This window comes from Salvia hispanica, chromosome 3, assembly GCF_029641045.1.
Source record: "Salvia hispanica isolate PSC_SH4W2 chromosome 3, Shi_PSC_v1, whole genome shotgun sequence".
In the NCBI taxonomy this organism is placed as follows: Eukaryota; Viridiplantae; Streptophyta; class Magnoliopsida; order Lamiales; family Lamiaceae; genus Salvia; species Salvia hispanica.
The window spans coordinates 57,996,478-58,020,457 of NC_142694.1; the positions used below are offsets into that span (position 1 = coordinate 57,996,478).

Sequence of the window (23,980 nt, forward strand, 5' to 3'; positions counted from 1 at the left end):
TTTGAAGTTTCTGATGTTGGATTGAATGAAACACTGCATTGAAATTTTATTTGATGCACCGTCTTCGGAAGTAGAATTATGAAAATGGGCATTAAATTTTTTTTCAATCGTCAGTCCGACGTGTGGTCATACACCAAATATAGATATTTGTTACAATCGTGTGGATCATGTTGGAAATCCTACCCTACTTAAATTGATGTTGATGGACATCTACTCGAATGGATCTTGTTCGAATTCTTCCACCCATTCTTCCCATTCCATTGCCCATTCGAATGGGTGTTGATTGTTAGACGTCGCTGTCATAGTTGAGCTTGAGACAACTGTGACATTGGCGGCAGTTTCTAGACCAGTGCTGAGAAACGGACCTCAGTTTTGGATGGCGTTGGTATTGCCTTCGTGTCGTTTGCATTTTGGGGTCGCCTTAATCTTGCAAAGATACTCTTCAACTTTTCCTCGGACATTTTTTCACCAACGACTGGATTTTGATTTGTGGTAGTCTCCATTTTGTTGTGTTTAGGTGTATGTATTTGGTTTTGCAGGTTTTTATATAGGTTGATAGTGTATCATTAAATGAGTTAGTTGGAAGTTGGAAGTTAGAAGACACATTGAATCGAATGCGTCTTAACGCCTGATCTGATATGAAAATAATTTCAAATGCAGATATGAAAATAATTTCAAACGCAGATAGTAATTTCATACAACAGAAGATAGTACTCCCAATAATAGTAATATCAGATGCAGTATACAAAACTAATATCAAATTGGATATAGTTAATATCACATGTCATACGAAACTAATTTCACATGTAGTACATGGCAACTAATATCAAATTTGCTGAACAAAGTGTGTACTACTAGTAATATCAGATGCAGTACATGGCAAAAAATAAAACACAATCTTCGTAGTAATAGCCATCAGAGATGTAAGAGTTATTGGATACCACAAAATACACTGAATAATGGATCAAGTAGATGGTTTAAGTACATAGGGGGGTACTGCAATCCTACCTAAATACATACCTAAATCATCATCAGTCTGCACATCCAAGGACAAAAACAAACAAAAAAGAGTGGCAGCCCAAGTATTAAAGGGTAGACACACAGACTGTATGTGATTTACAACAAAAACCAAGTAAGTTAAGTTTAGAGATTTGCAATGCCATTCACAAAAAACACAGTTTCATATTGGAGGCCAATTCAATTCAATCAGCCGCCTTCCGACGACCACATCTTTGAGCTTTCCGAACATGGGTTGATGAGGAAGCAGCACGGCTCGGGCCAGCAGTTGTCTCCGTAGGAGGGCGAGGCGGTCGGTCCCTGTGCGCGTTAGGCTGTTGACTCCCATGACCACTTGCTTGACTGTGTTGGCTGTTAGGTCCTGAAGGGTCATTCTGACAAGTCCGCCTATTGTGCCCAATTTGTCCACACCGACCGCATGAGAGCACTGCAGTTCTCTGTAGCGATTCAACTCCATTCTCGTGTAGACGTACCTATCAGCAAATTAAAATTGCATGAATAGTGAATGACGAAAACCAGATTATTTGAAACATCTAATCTGAAAAAATGTGTGTTACCTGAGGCTGTTCTCTCCTCAGTTTCCTTGGACGGCCACATTGCCTTTTGGTGTTTGGAGGGTCCAGCTCAAAACCAACCTCTGAAGACCTTGACCAGTTTTCCATACCATTGACAGGGTACAACACATGCTCATATAGTGCCGCCATGCTCTCCCTAGCGTAAAATGATGATACAAAATCAGTAAGATTGTGCTTGCACCTGAGTATGGATGCTGCTGCATGCACGCAAGGAAGCCCACTGATCTGCCAAAGCCTACACGTGCATGTCCTATTGACTACGTTCACCACATACTGACCAGCCGGCCCAGAGACCTGGTACTCATTTTCCCCATTCCACAGGGCTCTCCAAGAAGTAGAGTTGGATGCTGCCTTATCTAGGATCTCTTTTATGACAGGTGGTACGGGGTACTTGTAGTTCTTCACCCACTGACCTCTTATCTGGATGCGCTCCAATTGTTTTGTTCGAATTTCCTCCAACAACGACAGAATAGGTTTTTCACGTGCCTCGACGATCTTAGCATTAAACGTCTCACACATATTGTTCAGCTGCACAATAATTTGAACATTAGATGATGGTAATTCTTGATTGACAACCCAAAACAGTGTTGTATATTTAAAACATGTGTTATACACTTAAAACTTGTTTACCTGTGTATCACATTTTGCATGTGCAGAAAAGAACGCCTTAACCCATTTTTCTTTTGGTGCCGCACCCACCAAATGCTCATAGGCAGCCTGGTTGTACACCCGAAGTTCATCCAATTTCTGCTCGAACACCTCCACAGTCGTGCTTTCAGATATTTGCCACATCATTTTCTTCAACTCTTTACCCGAGAACCGCTTCTTAAAGTTGTTGTACATATGCTGTACACAAAACCTGTGCTCACTCTGCGGATACTTTTCAGCAATTACCTTCGACAAACCCTGTCCATGTACATAATGATAGTTTTTATGTAGCAAGTCATAATATGAAATGGAAAAATTTTCAATTGCAATACTTACCTTCTGCTGATCAGACATGAAAACATATCGAGGGCTGCTTTCTGATAGCTGCAAGTCCTCATCTAGATGCTCTAGGAACCATTGCCACTGCTGATAGCTTTCAGTCTCACAAACAGCCCAAGCTATAGGCCACCACCCATTGTTGTGATCGATCCCGATGGCAGTCAATATTTGTCCCTTATACGTCCCCCGCAAAAAACATGCGTCAAGGAAGATGATAGGTCGACAAAACCGTTTCCATCCGATCTTTAGTGGCCCTAGGCAAATATAAATACGGAGGAACCTCGGACTTGAGCTCGGTGTACGTCTATGATTCTCATAATGTATCTCAACAGTCGAGCCGGGATGCGTTCTAAGCAGCTCATTCTTGTAGTAAAAGAGCTTCTTGTATTGCTTGTTGATGCTCCCAAATATGCCTGCGAGGGCGTGCCCCTTAGCCCTGTATGCCTTCATCCGACTAAGTCTGGAACCAAACTGCTCATCTACACATTGTCTGATTGCAACCAATGGAATACCCGGATTTGCTTTAATCTTCTAAGTGAACTGTTTCCCCAACCACTTAGCTGTGATCCATTTATTTTCTTGTACCTCTGAACATATGTGAATATGCTCCCTGTTCAATGATTGCACCACGTAGTCTCCATTTTTTTCCTTATTCATGTAGACAAACCAAGGGCATTCACCATCAGCCCCACGGCACACAGCTCTCAATCTTGTATCATCATTAACTTTTATATGAACGGGCCTCTTCGACATCACGCCATACTGTTGGAGGACCTCCCTAAAGAAGTCTCGGGTGCTGAAGATATCTCCAACGCTAAAATGTGGCAACTGATCAGTGAGTCTGAACGGCTGTTTCACCACAGGACCACGCGTATGCGCTTCATCGTCTGAATCAACATCTCTCATCTCGGCATGGGCTATGTCATGCAGCATGTCAGCATCTTCAGCCATGAGTCGGGATTCATTATTGTGAGCATCAACCACAGGAGAGAATTTGCGGCGTTTAGTTGTCTTCGAGGTAGAATTGGCTGCGGCTGCAGCGGAAGATGCGGCCGCGGCTGCGGCTCTCTCAGCCTCGCGTTGCCTGGTCATTTCTTCGAAATAATCCGTAAACATTTATTCATCCCGACACATGCTAGCTAGAGAAATGAACTGATCCAAATCTTCGCAGTCATCATCACTATTGATATCAAATCCCTCGTTATGCAGAGGGCAGTCACCTAAATCCACATCGTCATCGTGGTCCTCCACCTGGCCGTGTTGCAAGTTTACGTTCACGAACACCTCCGATGCAATTCTTGCTCCTCTAGCGTTCACATCACCAACATTTGAGGTTTCTCCTCCATCGTTTTCCTCTGTGGTCACCTCCTCAACCACATTTGAAAAGCTTGTTTCTGCTACCTTGTTCCCAACCTCAGCACCGGATGTGTATTGTCCTATAAGGTGTATATCTTCAAGTTGAGTTACCCGCACAAGATAATCCTCAAACCCAGCAGCTGCTTCAACAAAGTCTGGCACAAAATGCCCTTGTGAGTGTGATCTATATGTTACGTAATCATCTAACCGATCCATAATTGGTCTGTAAACATCATCCTCTGTCTGTGCATTACAAACATTTGCAACTGGAGGTGGTTCATCCGGTTGTTGACATACTTCAGTTGGCTGCAAAGTCAACCAAAACGCATTTGTTAATCAATCTCATCCTCAAAACCAACACAAAAATAATACAAAACTAATATAAAAAATAATACAAATTCAATCACGGACAGTAATAATACCTCATTATGTTGGGCAGCCTCAGATGCATTTTGACCTTCATCTCCAACCGATGGTCCGACTTGATCTTGGAGTCCTCTCCCTCCAAATCCTGTCTCAACCTTCAACATGTAAAGCAACACTGTATTATCAAATTCTGTATGCTATTCATGAAAACTACTACTAAAATGCTAGTCATCCCAATCCAAGGAATTTAATTTCAAGGATAGTACCTCATCAACATGAGACACATCAACAGCAACTGCAGATGCAATTTGTACTTCATCAGTTTGGTCATTATCCATAAGTTGAGCTTCATCACATGTTTTTTCAATTTCAAACTCTTCTCCAGCATCAACCTGACCCTGAGCTCCAACCTCATCTCCACCCTCACCTTGTAGTCCTCCCACACCAAACGCTTTGTCAACCTTCAACATGCATACCAACACAACATAATATCAAAATCCATATGATATGCATGAAAACTAATATCAACATTACCATAATGTTGTCAATTCTAATGACAGAGGAGGCGGCAGTAACATCAGTAACATTACCTCATCAACATGAGACGCATGTACACCAGTTGCAGTTTGAACTTGAACTTCAGAACCTTGTTCAACTGATTTTGTAGGCTGCAAAGTCAACAATTTGTTAACCATATCCCTCCTCAAATACAAAACATAATATCAAAACCAATATGCATGCAAACTAATATCAAAACCAATATGCATGCATAGCAGTAAGTGCAATAAGCATGCGGTTAACAACTATATACATGCATAGCAATAAGTGCAATAAGCATGCAGTTAACAACTATATACATGCATAGCAATAAGTAACTCCACATTTAATACCTGTTGTACGTCAACAACATCATTTCCAACATCAATTGGATGTCCAACAGTAACACCACCATCATCATCCTACAAAGTAATGTTCACATTTAGATATGGTAGTTATTATAGTTATAACACAACCAACTATAGCACGAATTAGGATACCTGAACCACAACAAATTCATCCATCAGATTTTTGTGAACGCTTTCATTTTCACTTTCTTTCGCCTTCCATCCTTCACGTGCTTTCACCAAGCTATGGACGAGATATTTTTCAAACTCGGGATCAGGTTCATACCAGCCTAACAGAGGTGTTTGTGGAATAGCGTTTGGAGGTGTTTGTGAAATAACCTTTGTCTTCTTCCTAACTGGTTTCGGTACCCCCAAATGGGGCTCCTCTATTTCTTCAATGACTACACGACTAGACGATTTTGTTTCCAAAATTTTTTTAAAGAACTCAATTTGGTCCTCCTGCTGTCGTGCCCGAGCATCCGCAGGTGTAATCTCAAGCACGTAGACGTGAACGAGCCTCGATTTCGAGGTACTAGCAACCTTCATAAATCGAGAGACATCGTCTTCGTCCATGAGCGGATCAGTAGGATGCCCAATTTGAGTACCCACGCATCCATCATTGAAATGAGGATGACAATAGTAAGACTCACATATAGCATGTCTTGGATACCCAACTCTGACCATCATACTTGCCAATTCGAACAGGTTAAACTGCAATAGGCTCACGTAGTCAATGTAGTTTAACAATCCCGCAATGTACTCTCCAGCGCGAAACACACCATGGTGGTGAAGGGCAATTGTAAAACAATCGGGCCTAGTCTCTGTGCAAAGTCACGCAAAACAACAAAATCCAAATTACAAATTTTTGGGATGCATAAATTCGATAAATGTTCACAGAACACTAACCGACCGCAACATAACATAAGTACAAATTTTTCATTTTTCAACTACATAGCCGAACACTTTGAATTTTAAGGATGAAATGCGTACCATATACAAGCTCCGGGTGGAAGATGGAGATATCTTCACCACGAAGTTTCCATCTCTCTTCATCAAGGTCTATTATCACCGGACGGCTTGGGCCAGCACCACCATTCTTCCTCGTATTTCGACGCGAGCTAGCACCATCATTGTTCGTCGTCTTTCGACTAGAGCTAGCACCTTCATCGTTATTCTTCTTTCGACCCCTTTTTTTTGGCGGCATCACGATCGCTGATTCGTCCCCTTCGGAATTCTGGTCGCTGATACAACTTTGGTGGAGTGGGCAACGACGATTCGCTTGGTCACCAGTCACGACGGAGAGGAGTGAGCCTGAGTTTATGCATATGTTAGCACGTGGTGAGAGGAAAATGAGAGGGAAATTGGAGGGTAGGTGTGAGGGAGGGAAGGGAGATGAACGGTGGTAAAAAGTGGTGGGAAGATGGAAGGGTTTCTCGAAAGCCAGTCTAGTTTTCCTCTCTCTCTCTCTCTCTACGTGTCAACACCCCATATGTGTATATATGACAGTACATGCAAATCCGGGTGAGTCTGACAGTTTGAAAAAGTTCAAATTTTGAACTGCCCAATTCTGGCACGACATATGATATTAATTTAAAACCTGATATGATATTACTTTAACACCCGTTATGATATTAAATTTGTACTGCATCTGATATTAGTTTCTGAAACACTAATGTACTAGTCTGATATTTGTTTGTTGTACTACATCTAATTTGTTGTACTGCATCTTCTATTAGTTTGTTGTACTACATCTAATTTTAGTTTGTACGGCATCTGAAGTGCAATTTTGATATTATTTACAGTTGATTTAGCTGTATAGAATACTAGTCATGTTATTATTTCAACAACTTTCATTTCGCCGTGGTTAATTAGCCAAATCTTCAAATCACAATTTTAAAACCAGAAACTTCATACTTAACAATACATAAATCTTGTTAATCAAATTACATCAACTTAATCACTTCAAATTTTTGGTTCTGATCACACACTACAAATTTTAATCCTCGCAAGTTACCCTGTTTATTGTATTCAATTCAGAACCCATTTCATACCCATCGAACAAAACTCATTTCGGCAATTAAACTATTCAAATCACAACAACTAAAACTTCAAACGTAGAAATGTTCATCCCCAAGATCACAATCTGCAAATTAAAAGTCAAACTATGCAAATTAAGTAACTTTTTCCCCAAAATCCAGCACTTCAAATTACAATTCTTCTTCACAAAATGTTTCTTCACCAATATTTTCCCCAGAACATTGCAGTGGAGTACTTGTTCAATCCTACTTCATCAAACTGACCATAATGGCTACAAATGAAACCACCAACGAAAACCCAGCAACTAAGACAAGAATATAATCTTTCACTTTACTTCCACCTTCACACCGCTTTGGATATACTTCAGAATGAACTTCGTCTTCTCCTCCAATTTCATCTTCTCCTCCAACTTCGTCTTCATGACCATTGTTTCCAACCAAGTAATTGCAGCCTTCAAAATCCACACGCTTCGGATGACACCACCGAAAATAATTGCAGCCTCCAACTGTGCCCTTTTTCTCGCATACGAAATACAACATTCCAAATGATGCCTTTCTTGCGTCGGCAACGATTTTGAGAGTCGCTCTGTGGCGGCACATACAATTTTCGTACTCATACCGGAGCCACTTACAACCATTCCCTCCTCCTCCTCCATCGGTCCAATTTTCAACGGACAGCGAAGACATGAAGGCAAGCAAGCTCGACGTTGCGGAGGGAAGCAGGACCATAAAGATGAAGAATCGCGTCTAGATTTTTAACACTAAATGGTGCAGACAAGAAGAAGAAGAAGAAGGGAAATGAGACATGGGAGAGAGAATATGGTCAATATTAAATAGAAGGTGTGAAGAGAGAGAGATGCAATTATGACACAACCTGCAAAATTAAATGAGTGAACAGTAGACGAAATTGAATTGTCCAAATTGCCCAAAGCCTGAAAAGGGCATTTTCGTCTCGAAACAGTGCAAAAGGACCGTTTTTTATATTAAGCCTTAGTCCAGGGACTGCTGGTGATATTTTTAAAGTCCAGGGACCATTTACGAGATAAACCCATAGTCCAGGGACCATTTTTGAAGTTCACTCTATTATTTTTGTGGTGTACTAAATATGATATTGTTTCAAAATTATCATTCTTCTTTCCTTTAGTCATTCTTCACTTTGTTTCTTTATTTCAATATTAAATTTACTTTTATAAAATTAATATTTAAATTTTGATTATTAAATATCAATAGATTATTTTAAATATTAAAATTACTATTAAATAACAAATTAATAGTTTTAATCAATATTTAATCAATAAGGTACAACGCCGCCTTATTTTTAATCAATAATTAATCGTTTTAATCATAAATAGATCATATAACACGATTTATTCTAAAATAAATATGCATCTAATGTATAAGAGAATTTGACTAAAAATATTATGAAGTTGACTAAAAATTTGATACTACTAAAAATTTGATATAGGAGAATTTTTGTTGAAATTTTCTAGTTAATTTTGATTGCTTTCAAATTAATAAACGAAAATTATATTAGTCTTACATTAGATGTATATTTATTCAGAATAAATCGTGTTAGTGATCTATTTATGATTAAAACTAAGGTGTCGTCGTACCTTATTGATTAAATATTAGACGCTATCAAATATTGATTAAAACTATTAATCTGTTATTTAATAGTAATTTTAATAATTAAAATTTTTTATTGATATTTAAGAATCGAAATTTAAAATTTAATTTTATAAAATTAAATATAATATTGAAATAAAGAAACAAAGTGAAGGATGGCAAAATGGAAGAAAAAGATAATTTTGAAATAATATCAGATTTAGTACATAACTGAAATAATATCATATTTAAAATGTAAAAAGACCAAATTGCCCAAACCCCCCAAAACCCCCTAAAGGGGTATTTTCATCACGAAACAATGAAAAATGACCATTTTCGAGATAAACGCTTAGTCCAGGGTTGTCTGGGGTTATTTTTAAAGTCCAGGGTTCACTGCCGAGATAAACGCATAGTACATGGACTATTTTTGTAGTTCACTCTTTATATTTCCAATTATCTGATTTAAAATTTGAAATTCAAATTGTGGAATTGAGATTTTTGGAACTGTAATTCACTAATTCCAAATTTAAATATTTTTGTGACATCAATCACCAAACATTGGATTTTGAGTTAAAAACATAACAATCACACTTGAGTCGCTTATAAGGGGGCCGAAGAAGTATATAGTAGTAACACTTTATTAGAAAAAATGTTGATTAGAAAATTTTTTAAATTTCATATAAAAACATAACAATCACACTTTAAAATGTATAGATAATACGAAAACACCATTAATAAAAAATACTTCAATAAGTTTTGGAAAAATAAAATCAAAAAATTTGATTTATATTTATTCCTAAACATTTAATATAAAAATCAAAATAAATAAAACAAGCTACCTTTCCTCCCTCTTTTCGAATAAATATGGGAAGTGAGAGGCATGGGTGTGAGGATTGAGTACTCAACAAATTAAAACAAAATCTACTACTAGTAGTACAATTTAAAACACATAAAATATGATTTTGGGCCCCGCTTCTTCTCAAAAACTTATGTGTAGACAATTTCCATCTCTGGACTCTCCTCTTTTCTTTAATGCCATCTCTTCTCCTAATTCCTTCCTTGTCTCTATTTTTCTATCGACAAGATATCTCTATTTCTCTCTTCCTTTTATTTCTCTATTTTTAATTCGATGGTGAGCCACGGAGGCTATATACGGCAGCACTCATCGGCCGGTGGTGAGGTCGGCCAACCATCCGACGTCAACTTGGTCCTTCGATTATTCAGCATCACTCAAATGGCATTCCTTCAGTTTACTTGAGTGTTATTTATAGTGCTTCAAAACGAGGATGTAGATATGGCACGAGAATTAAAACAAAATTAGTAAAGTAAGAGAGATAAGAGAATGATATGATAAAGTAAGAGAGAAGATGAGAATGGTAGTTAAAATAGTGTTAGTAGATAATGAGACCTACGTTATTTACCTTTTCAAAAGTTGAATACACATATTTTTGTAGAAAAAACGAAAATAGAAAGTGCACATACTTTTAAGGGTGCACATATTTTTAAGGGACGAAGGGAGTATGTTTTAGGCTATACCAATATAGCTCTTGGCTACGGATTGGTGATCGGACCGAATTCAATACTTTTGCATGCTTGGTAAATGTTTTAATAAGAGCATCTGCATCGGTCATACTTGCCGGCGGACGTCGTCCGTGCCAGCGGCAAGGTGACCGCTGCTTGCCGCTGCACGTTGTCCGTCCGTGCCAGCGGCAGGGCGGTGCTCTTAAATAAGAGCACGTCCGTGCCGCTGAGCAGGCTGACGCGACGGGCTGTGATTGGCCAACGGCTTAGCCGTTGGCATTTTCGTTTTTTTTTTATTTATTTTTTTAAATTCGAAATTTAATATAAAAAATCATTCTTAAATAAAAAAAATATTTTCTCACTTCCCAATAAATTATATCCATTTTCTACACACTTTTAATTTTTTTTACAATTTTTTTCCCCAAAAATTCACATTTTCATCTATAAATACCCCCACTTCAACACAAAAAAATTCCCACCACACTATACAATTCTCATCTATTCTCTCATCTAAGTTCTATCATCAATTCTCAATCTTTCAATCTTACAAAAACAATTTTCGGCTCCGGCGATCACCCCTTCGACTCCCGCAATTGGAACCATGAATGGTTCGGCTCACAACCATTCCCTAGTCCGGAAACGCAATTCACGGTCCCTCCTCAAACCCAAGGTTCTCAAATTCCGAGTGGCTACTGACCTTACCCGGTGGACGACCAAGATACCCTCGACGGGCGATATGGGTAGGCACCCGAATCCGGCTCGGAAGGGAGCGGCAACTCTACTCCTACTCCTACTCCTACTTCTACTCCTACTCCTACTCCTACTCCTACTCCTACTCGTGGTACCCGCACCCCGTATACTCCGGCGGAGATGATTCAGTTATTCAAAGCCTACTTGGCGGTCTCTGAAGAACCAGACGTTGGCACGAACCAAAGCAAGGAAAGGTTTTAGTGGCGCGTCACTCGTCTGTACAATGCAAACCGGCCGGAGGGAACCATCTATCGTAATGATAGTATGGTGTGCAGTTCCATCTTCAGAACCAACGAAGCAATTTGTAAGTTCCAGGGGTATTACCTCTAGGAAGAGCGGTCGGCGGGGAGCGGCAAGAGCGAGGTCGACATCATCAGTGCCGCCTTGGAGACTTACCAATGCATGACTTAGAAACCGTTCAAGTACCTCAACTGTTGGCACAACAGGAGGCGCGCCATCATGAGAAGTATAGGAGTGGCATACTAGCATCCTCCTCCAGCAAACGGTCGAGGTCGGTAGCCCTATCCGACGGCGCCTCCGATGAGGTGGCTACCCAGCTTGCCGGAACTAACTTGGGTAGCCCCGACACTGGCCCGAGCAGTTCCCGCCGGCTGCAAGGAAGGAAGAAGGTGACGGCCAACTGCCGTCGCGCCCCGACTCCATCCGATCCCGCTCTCGCTCCCTTTGTGCCACCTCAACCCCCGACCAACTCGTTGTGGACCCTCTTGGGTCAACTCAATATGGCCGATAGGTCTAACATGACTCCCGACCAACTTGCAACACATGTGACAACGATACGGGGCCTCCGAAGAACATTGGGGATAAAGGATTAGTCTTTCATGGGGGTATTTTTTAGTCTTTAATTATGTAATTTTTAATTTGTAGGATTTTAATTATGTATTTTTTTATTTTCTAGGATTTTAATTATATAATTTTTATTTTTTAGGATTTAATTATGTAATTTTTATTTTTTAATGCATTTTTATATTGTAGAATTATTTTTAGTAATTGAAATATTTAAATTGAATAATAGAATGGTGGGACTTTTGAGATTGTCCTTGCGAAAGAGCATGGATGTGGGTGTTGTGATCTTACCTAAGAATATGGAGTAAAAATGGACCTGATCAGCTCATCTCCGTGCTCTTAAATAAGAGCACGGATAGGGATGCTCTAATGAATCTCCGTCCAAAATAAATAATTGAAAACAGTGCGTGAGTCTAGTGTTTTTATTACTGGCAGACAGACAAATTCTTCAACACCTGGGCAATTTAGATTTTAGATTATTACATCTGGACATTAGGTCTTGGATCTGCCCTAGATTTATATGTACGTTTAACTCTGCATATATTGTTGGAATTATAAATTGATGATTTGCGGACCAATACCGGTGAATACGATGGATAATGGAAATTGAAGTTTATATGTGTTCATGCGCATAAAATATGCTCTAAATTTCTGCCGCCAGAATGGAATTATAAAGGGGTTTAGTATATGTATATTTTGTTGTATAATGTATATAGTGTGTATTTTGTGTATTGTATGTGTGCAGTTTGTGTAATGGTATTTTGGATATATCAATGAATGTGTATAATTTATTTGGAATTCAATGATCTACTTCAAAATATGAAATTTAAATTCTGAAATTGAGATATTTGAATTTTTTTTAAAATTTAATTCTTAATTTAAATATTTTTATGATACTACTCCCTCCGGCCTAGTTTAAGAATCACATTTTGACTTAAGAGCCCGTCCCAGTTTAAGAGTCACATTTAGAATTTTCTATATTTGGTCATACAATTATACCCCATTGTTCATCAAAATTACATCAAAATGTCATTATCTACATTAAAATAAACCAAAACAAAAATAAAAAATCAAAAAGTCAAAAAGGGACTCACCTTCAACCAACTCACTTCATTTATAACACACTCCATCATCTCACTTTATTAATTATACACTCTACTAATTTCTTAAAATTTGTGCTATAACTAAATGGCACTCCTAATGTAGGAAGGAGGAAGTATTATATTTGAAATTGAAGGCTGCTGACTCTAGTTCTACACTTCTCATTATATGTACCAAATGAAGACTAAGGTTTGTATTTGGGTCCAATTACCAACAAACTATCTAATAATTGTGTATAAAAAAGAAAATCACTTCAGCCCAGGTGCAGAGTGGTGGGGGCAAGGGGAGTTGCCGGAGGAGGTCGGCTACTTGCGTGCTCTGCCGTGCGCGGTGGCGGAGCGGCAGCGACGATCAGGATAAGTATTTGAACCTCTCGGCGTATGTGAATGAAGAAGACATGGTGGAGGATGGAGGATGCACCTGATTAATTACTTAGATCATTCATTTAGATTTCATTAGACTTAAATTAGATTTTATTTTCTTTGTAAATACATGACTCAATTTAATCCTGGTCACAAAGGAAGATTTATGTTAGCTTTAATTTAGATTTGATTTCATTTTTAAAACACAAACTTCATATATAGACAAAGACAATAAAAAAAACCATTAAAGAACAAATGAATAGATATATATCTCAATAAATATGTAGATGAATAAATGCCATCATACAACATACCGTGGAATATTACGCCTTCCATTTTCTCAGACTCCAAATCTGTACAAATGCTGCAAGCCTGCAACCTTAGGTATCTGAGTTGCTGCTGGGGTGAAGGTTGCACGCGACGCTAACCCGATACAAAAGCGCGCGCTGGCAGCTGCAATGGAGCTGTTTTCCAAATTGGTAATGCAGATTTGATGGTATCTGCTACAGGTCCGTTCACTTTGTTCTATATGGCACTAATTGGGTTTAATTCTTGGGTAAATATGGTGTTCAGTTATTTTGTTTTATAACTATCAAGCCCTAGAAACGCTCAAGGCCCGCACTGTTCCTCTTAGACTTTGTTCTTTTCAAAACTTTGCGTCGACATGGGAATTAATTACGGGAGCGCGTCTCACCTACAGAAAAGAACTTGAGATTACGATTTTACCCTCCCACAAAGCGTGTCTCCCAAATCGGAAAGGATCACCTAATACTCTTCCTAATACTTTTCCTAATCCACCCTTCACAAACATAAAATATGATGGTGGGGTCCATTACCATGCATGTGAGGGGTGGATTAGGAAAAGTATTAGGAAGAGTATTAGGTGATCTTTTCCGCTCCCCAATTGCTAGGTTATTTTCCCCCAATTCTCACCGAAAGGGAACTGCGAAATTCCTCAGCGGTACCTCCGCTCACCTCGACTCTGCAATCTTCGTCAGTGAGAGCCGTAAAGAGGGTGAAGATCGGTTGTCCAAGGTTAGCTTTTACTTGGTGCTGGTTCCAATTGACAGTCCAAATGCGTGAAATTCATTACATAGAATCAAAATGCAAAATTTCTGGGCACAATTAGTTCTTAAATCACCCTCTACCTTCCACCACTGAAATTACAGTCGGTTTTTGTTAATGGGTTTCAGCCCAACATGAACACTCACGATTAGCTGACCTCCATTTTTGGCGAATGTAGCAAGTTTTGTAGACAAAGACGGAACTGACGCGGTCCATCAGTTTGTGAGTGTTGCAAACCCCATCTTGGAAGGCTTTCTTTCCTCAAGGTAAAACTTTTTTTGTTATACATATTTGAACAAATAGAAGTTGATGTTTGTTGACGTGGTTATAGAGCCAAAGTTCATTCCCCTTCTCAAAATTTAGTATTCATAATCCAAGCTGCGTTCATTTTTTTTTTTCCCATTCCATCTTCTGGGCCCCCTAATTTGTGTGCTTTCCTTTCCCATCCGTACACCCCTTCCCTTTGGTGGATTGCAATTCAATGATGGTGCTCTCCTAGAGTGATTACGATGTGAATTGTTCAGTTAGTTTCGTGACAATCAGCGATATTCGGCATGGCGCACCCTACTACCAATTATGCCCATTTGTGTATGTCGCTCGAAGACATATTGGTTGAGTATCGCATAGAAGCGACTATAATCATACACAGATTTCGGCGTGCCCGCACCGAGCACCGTAGGCGGCCAATTCTGGAGGAAGCCAAGAGGAAGTACAGTGTGCTCAATAAGATTCCTGACCAGTTGAAACGTCTTGACCGACTTGTCAATGTAACGGACGCAGATTGCATATCAAACTTGCGAATGGATCGCAACACTTTTGGTAAATTATGTCGGATTCTAAGTGAACGTGGAGGGTTAAAGCTGGGTAAATGCCTTGGGTTTGAAGAGCAGGTGGCAATATTTGTGGGTATTCTTGCTCACCACAAAAACAATCGTTATGTTGGTTTTGATTTTAGGCGGTCAGGTGCCACAGTATCGAATTGTGTGCACAAAGTTCTAGCAGCTATTTTAAGCCACATTCTGTCTTACTATGTCAACCCACTCCTGTCCAGGCGAATTGCAATGACCATCGATGGAAGTGGTTCAAGGTATTTTTCACTCATCCCAGTGGCTGCTGGCAATGCATGTTTTAAAATGAGATTAACACAATTTCCCATTTATGCAGGGCTGCCTCGGGGCGGTTGACGGCACGCACATTAATGTGTTGGTCAGCGCTAGTGACAAGCCTAGATATCGCAACCGAAAGGGTCAGATTGCTACCAATACTTTGGCGGCATGTGACCGAAACATGCAATTCGTATATTTTTTACCTGGTTGGGAGGGTTCAGCCGAGGACTCTCGTGTACTTCGGGATGCAGTGTCAAGACCTCATGGTTTGAAGGTTCCACGAGGTATGTTGAATGAGTAGATAACTCTTTTTGAGATTCTATTTGTAACATTCGAAGATATGCTTAACGAAATTTATTATATTGATAAAGAAATTTCTGTGTTATGATCAACTATGGATCAATATTTTGAATTAAAAACTTATAGTACATTTTTTTAACCTGATATTGAGCATAATTTATAATAACCTGCCAAATAATGTATGAAATATTGTGAAAAGATAATTAAAATGATTTCAGATGTTGTAATTAAGGCACAATTCCTTTGCTGGGGAATAATTTTCCATCGGCCATGGTTGCTCCAACTCTCAAGGTTATCTACCTTCATTTCTTTCTACATTTTTGGTTAATCGAATTTGTAATTGGTGGAATTACATAGAGTCCTGGTGGACCTTCGATTCTAGTTTATTTTTTTGACCCCAAAATTAATTGAAAATTGAGCATACAAACACTGAAAGATCTAGTTTAATCTTTTTGACCCCACAATTAATTGCAAAATTGAGTTTAGAAAAGCTGAAAGATCCATGCATCTCATGTTTGAATGAGAGGTGATTAAATTCTTAAAATTACTGAAGGATATATGATCATACGAACTTGTTATCATGTTTACATAATTCTTTTCAAGTTGATGAAACTATATTTTTATTATGGGGTTGTATTAGCCTTAAGAATCAGGTGCTATTATATGATTAAATGGTGGAAGCAGCAGCATATTTTTGTTCTACACTACGAACAGTTATAATTTGCTTTAACTATTGGACAAAAATCAATGTTCGTAGATGAAAATTGTGCTGACCGAATTATTTGAAATTTATGTAAAATATTTAGTAAGGGTGGTTTCACGCTGTTCATGATTTTTGTATAAATAGTGCATACTGAGATTTTTGTTGGCTTTGTGTAGGATGTTACTATCTGTGCGATAATGCGTACGCTCATAGCAATGGATTTATGACGCCGTACAAAGGGGTGCGCTACCACTTGAAGGAGTGGGGTCCAGGAATGTCAGCACCACAAAACCCGAAAGAAATCTTCAACATGCGACACACCAAAGCAAGAAATATCATTGAGCGTGCTTTCGCGGTACTTAAGATGCGTTGGGGCATCCTTCGAAGTGCTTCATTTTACCCAATAAAGACACAAATCCACCTGATTATGGCGTGTTTCCTCCTACATAATTTCATTAGGCGGGAGATGGCTGTAGACCCAATTGAAGTTGAGCTAGATGTAGACATGAACACTGCGACTGATTATGATGAACAATTCATAGGATTGGATTATGTGGATTGCGTTGAGCCTACTCCTGAGTGAACTGCAACTCGGGATAACTTGGCAGTACACATGTGGAACAACAGATAGGCTGTTATGAATTTGGGAAGATACTATTTGAAGTGACCTCAGAATGGGAAGCATCCCAGATCATTTCGATTGGCAAGCTTTTGTAAAAAAAGATGTTGGCTAGGTTATCTTGCTATATTACATTATGTCCAACTTCAAAGACAAGTGATATCCAGATTTTTGTCTGTACTTTTTGTATGTGGCGATCCTTTTGTAAGCCTACATTTTGAAGGATGGGCATTAGATGCATAAATGGTTAAAATATGTTGGCACACATCTTCAAAAATATTTCATTACTTGCTGCATTATTTAAATACAAATTGGACGTGACTGATGATTTACAGGTGCATATCTTCGCCTATGATTAATTAGCTCTCGTTAAATTAATGAATTATCAACACCAATCAAAGGCAAGCAGAAATATGGAATTACAACTTGGCGGTGGGATGTATTCAAGGTGTGATTATTGGGCTGATCACATCAGTTATTTGTTGTGCAGGAGGTGAAATCATTCCTAATGGGTAGATAAGTCTCCATCACATTTGATGAGGATCCAACTATTTATAAGATTGTTTTGCAAGCCAACTTCATCACCCTCACCCACACTCTCAGTTGTGCAATTTCACTCTAAAACACAAACCTTGCACACTCTCACTTTTGCACAAAAAAAAAAAAATGAACGTCCCAAAGCAAGATGCCTTCCTATACTATGGTGCGTGGACAGCGCCAACCGACACGATTTTGTTGGACACCATCATAGCTCTCAAGAAAGAAACACAGTGGAAGGATAGTCACTTCCCGAGTTGGTTCCTTATGACAGTCTAGCAAGAACTCAAAAATAAGGCTGTTGTAGTTGTCAATGAAGAAGATGTTGCTAAGAGGATCGACGTCTTGCACAGGCGGTATCTCGTTTTTAAGGATGTTGTTCGGTGGTTCGGCGCACAGTGGGACCAGCCAACGAATGTCGTTACTGCATCCGACGATGTTTGGGAGAAGATCATGAAGGTCCAAATTAACTTTTGTGTTCGTACATTAACATTCTTTATTGTCGAAAATATGAACCATCATAAGGTGTTTAACTTATTACTCGAATATTGCCTGCAGTATAACTGGTTCGCGGGAGCTTATTATTACAACGGCGAGCCCGAGCATTCGAAGTTGGCATGCTTGTTCGGCATGGATGATGTGAAGGTTGAAGGCGAGAATGAGGTTATCGTGATATCTGACAGTACCGAGAAACTGCCAACTGAGGAGATGGGACCATATGACATTGGTGAATTGAACGATGAGGTGAACTCACCGTTGGTGTTCCCTCCTCCTACTGTCTGCCGCAAACTTTTCGAAGGCAATCAGACTCCGACGGACAGAGAATCAACGACTGATGTAGGCATATACTTCATAGACTTGACCCCTGATGGACAACTTCGATCCAGGTTTGAGAAGGGTCGAGCTCTACTACCACCAAGCACCTTCAAAGACAAGGCAGGGGTGTCAAAAGCAGGGGAAGTTGGACCATCAAGGATGTCGCCGCACGCCAGCTCCTGTGGGTCAAACTCACCCCTTGGGAAGTGGCCTCACTTGAAAAAATGACCCTAACCCGAATAGCTAGCGGGTGAGGCAAGTCTACCTAAACCACCAAAAGTATTAGTGGCATTGGACTTTGCCATTTTGTTTTTGTATGCCCCAATTATATAAGCCTCTCTAATCTGATTCTGTTTGTAATTTTGAATATGTGCATATATGATCTCATACATGGGAGATCATAAAGTGATCTCATGGATGAGAGATCTTAATTTTCCTTGGCCTGGCAACTACCCCATCATTTTGTGTAATTTGGCAACTTTCGTTGCCTTATGTGATGCTATATTTGCTAGTTTATGGTATTCTATATAATTATCTAAATCATAAATCGTGTGCATTTGTGTCTCCTATATTACAAGGTTGCTTATTTGTGTGAAACTGATGATGGATTAGGATTGAACAGCTTTTGGATATTAATGCATAGATGTACAAAAAAAGATCCACATATATCCGATACAAAAAGTTGGTAGCCATAGGAAACTGTTCCATAGGCTTCAATCCACCAATACAAAAGGTGTCTAGCTTGATACATAGCAGAAACACAACCTGCAAGAACTGAAAATGCATAATACTACAGTCGGAAGTACCACACGTCTATGACCACTGTACTTAGCCATATTTGGCATAGTATTCACATACAAAATAGATTAATATCCACCACACACAACAACTCCACATCATCAGTTGTTGTTCTTTTGCATTAGCCGCCTCAAGTAACCAAGGCGAGCATTTGAAGGCATTCCCACGAAGATCTCTAAGCTATGAGATTCTTTTCCGAGTATCTGACAGAGGTCATACCTTTCATCTAGAGTGAGGCCCTCAACAGTTCCAAGCTTGTTGAACACCTCTTGCCTCATTTTACCCAGGTCAAACTCATATCCGATCCTCGCTGCAATTACCTCAAGCCTGGAGTTAGTTTCTATGCAGATAGCCTAGGAATTCCATGAGTTTATCATCACTTGACATGTTCTTGCGTTTCAAGGAAGCCGATTTGTTTGTGGAAGTTTGCTTGTCATCATTGCCTGAGCCTGTGTCGTTGATGTCAGCATCATATGCTAGAGGGTCTGCATTGTTGACCGGGGTATTCTCAAACGATGGATGATAATCATTCTCATTGCACTGACTCCCAACTGATTGTTGTGCCCGCAGTCGTTTAGCCGACTCTGCAACGTCTTCAGCCTCACTGCCATTTGCCCGATCTTTTCCAAATATAACGTTCCAAGCCTCCCAAAAGGGCCATGACTTGTGGCGCATAAACCGCGCCTCTTTGTCAGCCTGCACGGATTAATTAATCTGGATTTCACTCATTGACCACATACTACATACATCAGCAATACTGATGCTATCAATCTCATAACTGCAGATTTACCTGGACGATTTGTTCCCATTGTTGATCGTCGCATTCGATCTTGTGATCAGCGGTGAAGCCAACACCGGTCCTCCCTAAGATACGCCGTAGGCTAGTATGGTTCTTTTTCCAAGCTTGAATTTTAGAAGTGACATGCGGTGTCCCTTTCAAGTCAGTGTTAGGAAATTCTTTGCGAATACTATCCTCGATTCTCTGAAGATAACCGGTACGGAATCCATTATCTGATTTCCAACCATGTGCTACAAGCTCAAGTAAGGCTGAGATCAGAATTTCTTCCTCGCGAACGATCCACATTCTGCGCGGTCTCCCTTGCGAAATTTCTGTCGCGCCGAGCCATTGTTACATGTTCAATAACACAACTCTCAATTTCAAATGTTGCCAATAAATTGCATAGTGAAGAACATTGGAGGCTTTTATATATCAATCCGGGAACCTAGAAAACAGACCTTCGTTGTTGTTACCAATCCCACGACTCCCAACAGGACGTTTCATCTCCGACATACCTTGTACAAGATTATCATTAACACAGAAATATAAGGGCGTATGGGTATAATTACAGACATAGCATTCAGGGGAAATTGCATCTCTTTGTCTCAAAAAGAAAATGTGGAGTAAAAGGCAAACGAGAAGAAATCACATCACAATAGAACACCCAAAATGCATAATCTTCAACAATCCACATAATGCCTACTCAATTCAGCTAGATGCACCTCAATCGAGCGAAAATTTGGGGGAAATACTTGAGATTGAGCTTTTCTATTGAATGGGAAAATAACACAAACATAGCTAACTTGGACATACTGTTCACCTGTGGCGATACCGATTCCAAAATGTGGCGCCAATTTGTGAAATCCCTACTGCGTATTATCTACTATTTGTAGGGACTGTGCTTCGAAAATTTTGAAAAAATGCGCCCAATTTTTTGAGTTCGCGCTGAAAATGAGAAATTTACGTTCATCGTAACAATAAATTTAAGTATATTTATATTATTATATATTATGATGGATTAACCATATTTAAAATATCCATCGTAACAATAAATATAATAATATAATTATTATTATATTTAATCAATAACTTATTAAAATTTTCATACTATTATTTTTTTATAAATAAAAAATATTAAGTATATTTTTAGTTTGGTTTTTAAATCTAATACTATAAAATTTAAAATCTTAATATTTTCCAAACACATGAAAATAAAGTTATTAGGAATCATATTCCTAAGGAATATTTTCTCAGAAATCATTTTTCTTGCCAACGTTACTTTACCGTAAACAACATATGGCCTAATAAAGGTTATTAAGATTGGTTTTAGCCAAAAATCTGACCATAAAGGTTAAACACACCTAAATATATAGTAGTGTATTATAAATTATTGTAATTTAATTTAATCACGTTTTATATTCATTAATAACTAATCAAAAATTATGAGAAAATCACACAAAATGCATATGATTATTAAATTAAACTGTCTATGAGTAATATACAGATGTTATATCCTGTATTATTTTATTTTATGTCATATTGAGTTGAGAAACTAATCTCGGTAAACTACATATAAATATATGGAGTATGTATTATATATACATGCATTATTATATTTCCATTTGTTCCCAACAAATATGGAGCTAAGATTTATATACCTCACTCGAGATGATCAAAACAAGAATGCATCTAAATCCAAAAATGCAGTCTAAATCTTGGTCCTAAGACCACCACACTAAACTTTAGGGAATTCTTCACCGCGAGAAAGACCTCTCAATGCTCGAATTCACGGAACTTCAACGTTTTATCGGGGTAATGCTGCATGGCACAGATCTTCACATCCTCCTCGGACATACCTCTGGTTGCCTGGCGGAGGTTGTTTTGGTTGAGGCCGGCAAATCGACTAAGCTTAGGCCTCAACCGCTCCCACTGTTTCACACATTGTTCGGGACCGTGAGGCTTTCCATCAGCCGGTTTCCATTTGAGGTAGCCTTCACTATTGCGAAATCACATTCTGTCGATATGCTGGTTATTCTCGATGTAGGGATCCTCGACTACACCGACCCAGGCCTTCGCAAGCGCGACGTTTTCCCTCCTTCCCGTCTCCTTCACATCCTCGCCGGCCCCCGTACGCGAGGAAGAGGTCGGGCCTTTCCCCTCCCCTTGCCGCTGTCCTTCCTCACTTGGAGTCTCCCTGACTGGAGATAGCCCCAACTCCTCAAAAGAGAAAGTATCGATGCCGGTGAATTGAGTATCCAGAGGAGTAGTCTGGGGGGAATCACTAGACAATAAATCCATATATGGGCGATAGACATTGTCCAAAGGTGTTTGGGGGCCCCTGCTACCCCCCTCCCCCCGCCGCCGTAATGGGAGACAGGGGCTGCATCATACCCCCCCACCTCCCATCCCCGCTGGTGTCATCACCCCCCATTATATTTGGTGTCATCCCCCCATCCCCGCTGCCCCGAGTATCATTCCCGGCATCATACCACCCATCCCACCCATCCCACCCATCCAACTGTACATATTGTAGTACGGGGACATTTGCGGATGCATCCCCGCCATTTGGGGAACCATCCCCGTATTTCCGCTCACGTTTCCCTCACCTCCGGTGGGGAAAGTCGACGTATGTGACTCGCTCGGGAGAGTTCCTATCGTTCTCCATTTATCTTCAACAGAAATGAAATTTAGATTAGAGAGAGAAACTTGTTAACACAAGTGGTAAGAATGAAATGAAGTTCAACAAGCCGTATGTAGAGTTTTTTTTTTAAAAAAAATAAAATTAAAATGACGGATGTCCGCGGAGGACGTCTACCCGCCCTTCCCGTGACGATCGCGGCTTTCCGTGCCCTCACCTGACGTCCGGGTCCTCCTCTCCATGCCTCAATGGCGCCCTTCCCCGACAGACTTCCCGGAAGCCTCTCCGAAGGGCGACGGGAAGTCTTCCAGTGGAGATGCTCTAATCAACAATTATGAGAAAAGCACACAAAATGCATATGATTATTATATTAAACTGTCTATAAGTAATATACAGACGTTGTATCCTGTATTATTTTATTTTATCTCATATTAAGCTGAGAAACTATACATATAAATATATGAAGTACTAATTATATATGAATGCATTATTATACTTCCATTTGTTCCCAACAGATATGGAGCTAATATTTATATACCCTACTTGAGATGATCCAAACAAGAATGCATCTAAATTCAAAAATATAGTCTAAATCTTGGTCCTATGATTAGATTAACTGATGGCCAATAATCAAGCAATAACACGCAAGGTCATTATTAATCAGTGTTAGGTCATTTTCTAAAATTTGGGTTTGACATTATTTTTAGATCACCCTTTATAAAATGACCTTAGAATGAACAAACAATGACTAACATGCATGAAACAACAAATTTCACTCTCAGGTTCTGCTCCAATTCATTTTGCCCATCTACTTCTAATGTCACGTGAAAGCTGATCGTAGTACTTTGGAGAAGATGAATTATAAGATTTGCTATACTACATTTAATATTGTAAGTAACTCCTCAAACAATTTCCTGTACAAAATAACTAAATCTAATATGAGTATCTTTTTTATGAATCTTCTTTTTCAAGAATCGTGAAGTTCACGAGACGTAGAGTTAATTTACACTACCATTATCTGATAAAGCTAGGATTAGTTTACTCGGAAACTACTCATATAACTTATAAGCTTAAATGCTTAAATAGAGATTTCCAAGAAATTTAATATTTTAACACTAAAGAACTTTGAATGTTTTCAATTTTGAATTTTGTTTTTGAGCAAGCCATAATGTTTTAATAATTACTTCATATACTACTATTATGAGAATAAATACAAAGTTCTACTATTAGATACTCCATAATAACCCCTCAAACAT

The 23,980-nt window shown here is 39.2% G+C and overlaps 1 protein-coding gene and 2 pseudogenes across 1 annotated transcript; 1 reads left to right on the forward strand and 2 right to left on the reverse strand.

Annotated features, from left to right (window-relative positions):
• Positions 1-1,202: 1,202 nt before the first annotated feature.
• On the reverse strand, positions 1,203-3,671 carry LOC148931141 (uncharacterized). Its single transcript, XM_089066734.1, has 5 exons — positions 3,165-3,671; positions 2,577-3,050; positions 2,223-2,498; positions 1,575-2,120; positions 1,203-1,490 (listed from the first exon to the last, which is right to left on the reverse strand). The coding sequence occupies exons 1-5, from the start codon at positions 3,669-3,671 to the stop codon at positions 1,203-1,205; spliced, it is 2,091 nt and encodes a 696-aa protein (XP_088922860.1).
• An 11,312-nt stretch (positions 3,672-14,983) lies between these two features.
• LOC148931142 (uncharacterized) lies at positions 14,984-18,738 on the forward strand (annotated as a pseudogene).
• A 671-nt stretch (positions 18,739-19,409) lies between these two features.
• Positions 19,410-19,983, reverse strand: LOC148931143 (uncharacterized; annotated as a pseudogene).
• Positions 19,984-23,980: the final 3,997 nt, after the last annotated feature.

Coding starts and splice junctions, on each gene's coding strand:
- LOC148931141 (XM_089066734.1), bottom strand. CDS start 3,671: ATGACCAGGCAACGCGAGGCTGAGAGAGCCGCAGCCGCGGCCGCATCT. Junction 2,121..2,222: donor ATGCAAAATGTGATACACAG/GTAAACAAGTTT, acceptor ATTATTGTGCAG/CTGAACAATATGTGTGAGAC. Junction 1,491..1,574: donor TGAGGAGAGAACAGCCTCAG/GTAACACACATT, acceptor ATTTGCTGATAG/GTACGTCTACACGAGAATGG.